The following is an 8,661-nucleotide window of genomic DNA, read 5'->3' as shown; positions in this document are numbered from 1 at the left end:
CAAAAGTATACACAAATACAAGAACCAAATTCCAAACTGGTCCTACACGACCTGGCTCTTACCTACTCTCTAATTACATTTTAGACCATGATGCCACCACCTCCACTCCAGGCTTGTAAATTTATTCCATGTCCTCTCACATACCCTTCTCCCTCTGTCATGGGGAATTTCACTCTGATTTATTCATTGATCAATGCCATTAACTATTGAGTTCAGTCAAGCACTGAAGTTGTCCTAGGAGTATCGTGAACAAGGCAGTACCTAATTTCATGAAGATAAGTTGTAGTCATAGGAGACAGAGACAGAAGTAGCCTTTAAATAAGTTCATTTCACAGAGTGATACATGCTTCAAGGAAACAAAGCAAGGTGCTATAATCATTTGGTGACCAGAGAAAGACCCATTCTGTAGATGTCTTTAAGCATAACTGTGTATTACAAGAAGAAAGCAGCCATGGGAAGACCTGAAAGAGCAGCATTCCAGGCAGGAGAATAACAAACACAAAACTGACCCTGAGATAAGCTAGATACACACATGCTAGAAATAAAGAGATAGTGTGGCTACAACACAATGGGGTAACAAGAGAAGATAGATGGGCAGGCAGGAATGGGATACAGCCTCCAAAGTTAGAGTAGGATTTAAAATATTTTAAGCACACACAGAGGTTTTGGAGGGTTGACAGGATCTGACTTACATGTTTGAATTTGCACAATGGGTAACTGTGGATGTGGGGAGACCAGTAAGAAGGGTTGGCAGTAAGAGTGAATGATAGTAGCTTGGATGATGGGAATGTAGAAGAAATGAAAAAGGAATGATTCTGAATGTGTTCTGGAGGTGGAACAGATGAGAATTGCCCATGTGGCTGGGGAAAAGGAAGGATGATTCCTAGGTTTTTGACTTGAACTATCACCTGGAGCATAGTGCCATTTGCAGAGATTGGGAATTCTGGGTAGAGACAGGAGTGGAGTTGGGGGAGGGAAGGAGACAATTTACCTATGTTTTCCTTTTCTCTGGACAGTTTTTTCACTCCTTCAACTAGTTAGCTCCTTCCTGTTCTTTGGATTTCAGCTCAAATGTCACTTTCTCATTGAAGTACTTCCCTGACTAGTTCAAACCTAAGTTCTATATTGAGTATATGCTCTCTTGCTGCCATGCAGTTTCCTTCCCTGGGTAGTAAATTCCAACAGTAGCCAGGAATCCTTCCCCTCTGTCTGCCAACTCCCTGAGTCCATAAGAATTCCAAGGCCCTCTCATTGTGACTGCTCTGGTCTAGGCCTTGTGACCTGCATTGACCAACAGGATATCAATAAACATGACACAGGCAGAGCCTTGTAAGGCTCGCGTGCAGGTAGATTTGTCCTGGGTTGCTGTTTCGGAACTCTGAAAATGTGTGGAGAAGATTGGCTGTCCCTGCTGCCCTGCTGGAGAAAAAGAAACATTTTGCTGCAGCTGATAGCCTATCAGCTCCAAGGCATTTGAGTAAGGCCTAGGGTATCCAGCTGCCAGCTGCCCAGAACAGTGGAAAGAACCTGGAGCAGAACCAAAGTAGAAGAACCACTTAGCCCCACTCCTAGAATCCCAAGCTAGCTGAAGATGGTTGTAAGCCACCAAGTTGGTTATTTGTTACACAGTAAAAGCAAATACAGAAACACATACTTCAATTGCAACTGTACACATATTTCCTTAATTAGTGTCCCTTCCTCGCACATGACTGTGACCTTTAGAAAAGCAAAGACCGTTGTGACTATGGGTTACCTACCACTCCATGCTCAAAGCCCAGCACAATACCTGGACCAAGAATTCAATAGATCATTTGGTGAATGAAAGCATGGCGATAAAGAGTAACATGAGAGACTAGGAGAATTTATAGAAGAAGCAACAAAGGACTAAGGACATCCTTTTGTCCAAAACAAACGTTTATGAAGCAGCACAAAGCACTGAGAAATACAAGACCAAAATCACATTCCCTCTGCCTCAAAGAACTCAAAAGTTTAGAATCAGGAGACAGAACGACAACGACCAAGTGGCTTCCAGGGAAGGGGCCCTAAGTCTGCCTGGCGGAGCCAAGCATGAGTGGAGCTCGGGGAGGTGGCTTCAAGTAGATCAAGTCTGAATTTGCTCCTCACGACTTTACTTGGAAATGCAGTACAGGCCGCCACGGGGGCTGTAGGACACTGGTGCTAAAGGAAAGCGCAAAGCCTCGTGCCTGTCCTCCATCTCAGCGTCCCGGGAGGGAAGATTTCCCCGTCTCCATAGGCAGCTCGGGCCCTTCGGGTCAGGGTCTCCTGATTCTCATCTTTGTATTATCCCCGGGTTTCACGCAACCTTTTCCACAAGGAGGAACTCAGTCAATATTTCCTGACTCCGTGAGCCACGAGAGAAAGCAGGACGCACTGCGCCTTCCAAGGGCAGGTCCAAGAGTCACATTTTCAGATGAATGGCAGAGAAGCAGATACGAGGAAGCTCAGACTCAGTGTCGCACAGGCAGAAGAGACTGGACCCCTTGCCCTTGAGTTTTCATGTCCCTCCGGGTCACCTGTAGATGGCGCCTTCTCTCCTGGGCGCAGAGTCGCCCAGCAGCCCCGGACACCCGGTGCCTGGTGAGCGCGGCTCCTCTACACGGCCCAAGGCGCAGCGGCCGCCCCGGCTTCCGCGAGGCTTCACTGCGCCTCTGGGCAAGCGCGCGAGGGGCTGGGTGCGGGGTGCGGAGCGCGGGGGGCGGGTCTGCGGGGCGGGCCCCGGCGCCATCTCCGTCCCCGCCGCGTGGCCCGTCCAGGCTCCAGTGGCACGGGCGGACACAGCCTCTGATCGCGGGGCGCGCTGCTTCCATAGCAACGCGGACACAGGGCTGTCTCTTCGGCCACCGGTTGCCGCCTCTGCCCGCGCGTTCGGGCCCTCGGAGCCCGCGTCGTCTGGCCCAGCCCGGCGTCCCCGGCGCGCAAGTCGGGATGTCGAGGCGCTCCCTGGAGGACCGGTAACTGCCGGGGCCCGGCCGCCCTCCTTGTGGCCTCCGCGCCGAATCCAACCCTGAGCGGGAGCCGTGTGGTCCCCGCGGGGCTAGGGGCCGAGCTCGGTGGGTGGCGGGGAGTGGGGGAAGAGTTTCACGCAACTGGTCTGGGGGCTTGGGACCCCGCACTGAACCTAGCGCTGAAGCCTGGAGGCCGCTGCCCCCTCCCCCCAGGCGAGGCCAGCCGGGCCAGGGCCTCTGCTGCCCCCACGGTCCCCATGGGAAGACCAGTCCCGAATGGGTCCTAGGGGAGGCCGTTCGCCCCGAGACCGTGGCCCGGGGGAGGTTTTGCGCCTTCGAAGCCGCTGAAGGCCTGGCAATGTTCGCATCTCTAATGAGCCTGGAGCCTTCTCATCTCTATCGGGGATTTTGTGCTTGTGCTGTCACCTTTTTCTCTAGGGACGCTCAGACCAGACAGCTGCAAGATGCTGTCACAAACGTGGAGAAGCATTTTGGAGAACTGTGCCAAATCTTCGCCGCCTACGTGCGGAAAACCGCCCGGCTGCGCGACAAAGCCGACCTCCTGGTGAACGAACTCAACCTGTATGCCTCCACCGAGACCCCGCATCTCAAGCAGGGCCTCCAAAACGTGGCTGATGAGTTTGCCAAACTTCAGGATTACCGGCAGGCAGAGGTATGGCCAGGTCACAGCGTCATCGTGAGGAATGAGCCCTGTGGTCCTGGGTGAGGGAACACAGGAGACTTTGACTTGTCATCTATCCCCCACCTCCCTGCAGGGGACACACACTTGATGAAAAACATACATTTTCGTCTGTCACAGCGTGTGAGTCTCTTCCAGGGAGGAGTTTTGTGGTTTCTGTGACGGTTTTCAAACGAAACTTTAGGGTGTCTTGAAGTCTCGAATTTCCCACCTTTATTGTCAACTTTTGGCCAAGGGGTGGCCATTTATAGGAGTATGCATACTACCCTTGTGGAAGAAGAGAAGCAGGGCTTGTGTCTGCTGTCAGTATTTAGATTTTAAACCATGACTGGAAGGCTGGACGCTGATGGCTCACACTTGTAATCCCAGCACTTTGGGAAACTGAAGCAAGAGGATCGCTTGAACCCAGAGTTTGAGAACAGCTTAGGCAGCATAGCCAGACCTCTTCTCCACAAAAAATCAGGAAAGCGCGATGGCACATGTCTGTAGTCCCAGCCAATCTGGAGGCTGAGGTGGAAGGATTGCCTGAGCCAAAGAGGGCCAGGCTGCAGTGCATCACGAAGGTGCCTCTACACTCCAGCCAGGGTAACAGTGAGATCCAAAAAAGACCAATGCCTTGTTGACTGCCCTCCCCAAAAGCTATGATTTATAGCATGGAAGCAAACCAGTAGCAGTGAGACATTGTGGGGGAGTGTTGTTTTGAGTGGTAGGGGAGGTATTTTTGTGATGGTTCTTTCTTAAACCTATTTTTTCACTGATACGCTGTTCCTTAAGCACTTACACTTTTATTTGTTTGGGTTCAGAAGGTTAACTTGTCAGAAGTTGCCAAGCTAGAATGGCATTGCTTGTTTTGTATTTTTCTCATCAGTGCTTTTGGTCCTTTTTTAAACCCTGAAACAGGAATTTCAATGTTTAAAAAAATAAGATGAGAATGTGAGTTTTTGAACCCATCATTGCTCTCCATACAAGAATCTGATAAGTAATCACATTTCCGGGTACTTTTTGGGAAAAGATTGAGTTCTTGTCCTATGACACTTCTTTTGTAATGGATAAGCAACTCTCAGTTATACATAACTGAGGATTTTAATGTCTCAAAACTGATTTATAGTCACACATAATCCTAAAATCCCATTTAGCCAATAATTTCAGTACTCCATTCAAGAAAACCTTTATGCTGTTTATCAGAGAGCAAAGTTAACTGCTTGACATGTGTTCCTCTTCTATCTCCTTGCTTATCAAGTGGTGAGGTACTAGTGAACATGACAAAAGGTAGAAACACAAAAGAGAACAGAAAGAAGATGCGAGTCTTCCTTATGCTGAATCATCAGTGTATGGATTTGGTGAAATGGTGGCTAAACTCTCCTGCATATTCATGATTTCAGGATTCCTAATACGTTTTTCTAAAATCTTTCAGAATAAAACACATTTTATTTTTAGAAACTAAAGAAAAATCAATATGAAATGAACTCATTAATTATATAAACAATTATCATATAAGAGCCTTTTTCCTGCTATTAAAAAATACATATTCATTTTAGGCAATTAAATACATGTCACTTACATTACCTATCCTGAGACAAAAGTTTAACGTCCAAGTCATTTTTCTTGTGCTGTATCAATATTCTTGCTTTTAAGAAAAATCTGTCTCTTCCATGTCTTCCAGTAGTGCTGTTAATGAAAGAAGTAATGACCCAGAATGTGACTAACAATCTATAATGCATAAGAAAAGTTGTTTAATTCCAACTAAAGCGATCAGTCATACAGTGTGACTGCTCCGCAACATGTGTTTTATTCTCTAGGCTTTGACAGTTCACCAGTGGTTTCTCAGGACAAACATGCAGCTAATACAGTGATCCCTAAGGATATTTGCTTTTGAAAGTTGTGTTGCTTTATTAATAAATATATCCACTGTCCTTTATCAAACAGCTTCAAATTTTCTTTTCTGGAAGGGTGCACTATTATGACGCAGAGATAGTACCCGGGGGTGCCAAAAAAATGTATTGCTTTTCAAAGTAGAGTTGTATTACTGTAGTAAAGTGTAATTGCAGAAGTCAAATGTGACTTGTATTCATCTTTTGTTTTGGTATATATTGAGTATTATAATTTTAATACAGTTTTTTTTCTTTCTTAAAACATGAATACATTTTTTGGCACCTCTGTATATGTAAAGTGTGCAAAACATACTGATAATGGTAGCTGTGTTAAAATTTGAGATATCTTAAAACTTGCCCTGAAACTACTACCTTAATGCATAGAGGTAATACTCAGATGATGCTATGGCAGGGATGAGCTCCTCAGAGGCCTGAGACAGTTTCTTGTCTTATTGCATATCAGGTGCTTTTCTGCTTTTTCTGTTAGTGTACACCTGAGCTGTTTTTCATGTGTTTGAGATTTTGAGTCTTAATTTCTGTGAATACCCTTTTATTTACAGGTTAAAAATAGGATAAACAGTGCCATTTTAATTTAAAGTTTTAAAAACATTAATCTCTAGAGTAATTATGTTCAATTCAAATGTATAAATTTTAGTTCAGAATTTAAATTTTGGTATGTCTATGTTTCTTTTCAGTTATATTTTATACTAATTTGTCATAGGTTGAAAGACTTGAAACCAAAGTTGTTGAACCTTTGAAAGCTTATGGGAACATTGTAAAAATTAAACGGGTAAGGAAATTTATTTTTTTCACCTAATATTAGGCAAAGAATATGAGATTTCCAATTGTCCTTGTAATAGAAAGTACAAAGTATCATGTAGTCATTGTTTTTACATACTCTGAAAGATCACTTTTTAGATCTTTGAGAATAATGAAATACTTTTAGTGTGCCTGAGAGTATTATTGTAGCAGCATAAGACATTATTACGGAAGCTTTAAACTATTGAATATTTATAATCATGAAGAATATATATATATATAAAAATTGCTTTATTATATGAGTGTAAGTTTATATTTTTTCTTTCAAAGCAGGTGATAACATTTAGGCTTTTAAAATGTGTGGAAAGCCAGGCGTGGTGGCTCATGCCTATAATCTCAATACTTTGGGAGGCGGAGGCAAGAGGATTGCCTGAGCCCAGGGGTTCGAGACCTGCCTGGGCAACTTGGCAAGACCTCATCTCTATAATAAATCAAACACAGAATGTGTGTATTTTATTTCTTAAATCAGAAAATTTTATTCACAAACAATGCTTATTTGCAGGACGACCTCAAAGAAACATTAAGAGCAAGGAATCAAGAAGCTAAGCAGTTAATTCAATTAGAAAGAACACGCCAGCGAAACCCATCCGATCGACATGTTATTGTATCCTTTGAATTTTGGTCTTTTAACAAATGCTTTGTAAGGAATGCAGTACAAAAGTAAATGCGCATGGTAATTGTGCATTTTTACTTTTTTTTTGTTTGAGTTGGAGTCTCACTCTCTCACCCAAGCTGGAGGGCCGTTGCACACTCCCAGCCACTGCAGCCTCGACCTGCTGGGCTCAGGCGATCCTTCTGCCTCAGCCTTCCGAGTGGCTGGAACTACAGGCACATGCCACCATGCCTGGCTAATTTTTTGACTTATTGTAGAGATAAGCCAAGTTGTCCAGGTTGGTCTTGAACCCGCGGGCTCAGGCAATCCTCTTACCTCGGCCTTCCAAAGTGCTGGGATTATAGGCATGAGCCACCGTGCCCGGCCACATTTTTACTTTTAAATGAGTGGAAAATTTGAGTATAAAGGTTGAAAAAAAACATGTTTAGGAATCCTTACTATAGAAATTAATTAATTTTAAAGAGATGAGCCCCCTCAATATTATGTTATATAATAGAGTTTTCAAAGAAAACAAATTCAGTTGTAAATGCAGATTTATTTATTTATTTTCTGAGTCAGGGTCTCACTCTGTCACCCAGGCTGGAGTGGAGTGGCATTGATAAGGTTCACAGCAGCCTCAACCTCTTGGGCTCAGGTGATCCTTCTGCTTCAGCCTCCCAAGTAACTGGGACTATAGGTGCATGCCACCATGCCTGGCTTTTACTTTTTTAGTTTTTGTAGAGATGAGGTCTCACTATATTGCCTAGACTGGTCTTGAACTCATGGGCTCAAGTAGTCTCCCAAGTCAGCCTCCCAATATTCTGGGTTTATAGGTGTGAGCCACAGTGCCTGGCCAAAGCAGATGTTTTTATACAGTACATTCAGATTTCTGATTTTTTTTCACAGAGTGATGACTAAATATTAATTATGAAATTAACTTAAATAACTATCATTTATCCTAATATATCAGTGTCCTCTCTGCCCTGCTTTTGAGAACAGGAAAGATAATCTTTCTATTATAATTCCCTTTATCTTTTAAAAATAAAACAAATGCATAAAACCATAATGATGCCTTTCAGTTAGTGATTCTCTGGAAATTTAAATGTATAATTGAGGTCCAAGTTGGATACAAAGGGATCTAGATAGGAGTGTCTACTGTAACAAAGTTCTTAAACATGACTGTTATTATTATATTTTTTTTGCCCTTGTCTTGCATATGATGAAGATTTGCTGAGGGGTGTTTGCTTTTGTTTTTAATATTTTTTTGTAAGAACTGTCAAACATGACTATTTCTTTAACTAGAATGTGATTTGTTCATGTGTAAACAAAATATACAAGATTGCTTCATTAATTGCTGGCATAGGCAGAATGGTGTAGGAAGCACTAATATCCCTGCTGCCTCTTTTCTCCTTTCCTTCTTATCTGTCTCCTCCCTGCTTTCTTAAGGTTGTTACTGCCTAGCTCAGCCAAAACCACAAACACAAGAGAAATGGCTCTTAAGGGCACTTGGAGTTCCCTCCAATACCTCCATTCCTGAAGGGAGGCCCTTGAGCAGTGATTTGGGGCTGTACTAGTTGCTTGGTCCTTCTTCCTTGGACCAAAAGTATATAAACCCAATTTTGTGCTAATGAAAAATGGGCAGCCTTAGGGTTGGGAGTGCCCACTGGAGGCTGGGACAGGAATATCTAGAGTTTTTGAGGCTTAAGAAATGCA

At 43.9% G+C, this 8,661-nt stretch overlaps 1 protein-coding gene across 3 annotated transcripts in view; it reads left to right on the top strand.

Moving 5' to 3' along the window:
• Positions 1-2,931: 2,931 nt before the first annotated feature.
• FAM92A (family with sequence similarity 92 member A) overlaps positions 2,932-8,661 on the top strand; it is a 29,842-nt gene continuing 24,112 nt past the window's right edge. For 2 of the 3 annotated variants that reach the window (XM_008062936.2, XM_008062938.1), the window contains exons 1-4: positions 2,932-2,972; positions 3,405-3,639; positions 6,259-6,327; positions 6,859-6,960. In XM_008062936.2, coding sequence (XP_008061127.1) covers positions 2,947-2,972; positions 3,405-3,639; positions 6,259-6,327; positions 6,859-6,960 — 432 coding nt within the window. In that variant the 5' untranslated portion in view covers positions 2,932-2,946. The remainder of the gene's footprint in view (positions 2,973-3,404; positions 3,640-6,258; positions 6,328-6,858; positions 6,961-8,661) is intronic. The other variant, XM_008062937.2, reaches the window with a different exon arrangement.

The sequence above is a fragment of the Carlito syrichta genome, unplaced genomic scaffold (assembly GCF_000164805.1).
Source record: "Carlito syrichta isolate Samal-C Ts95f unplaced genomic scaffold, Tarsius_syrichta-2.0.1 Scaffold305994, whole genome shotgun sequence".
NCBI lineage: Eukaryota > Metazoa > Chordata > Mammalia > Primates > Tarsiidae > Carlito > Carlito syrichta.
This window is presented reverse-complemented; position numbering and strand designations above follow the sequence as displayed.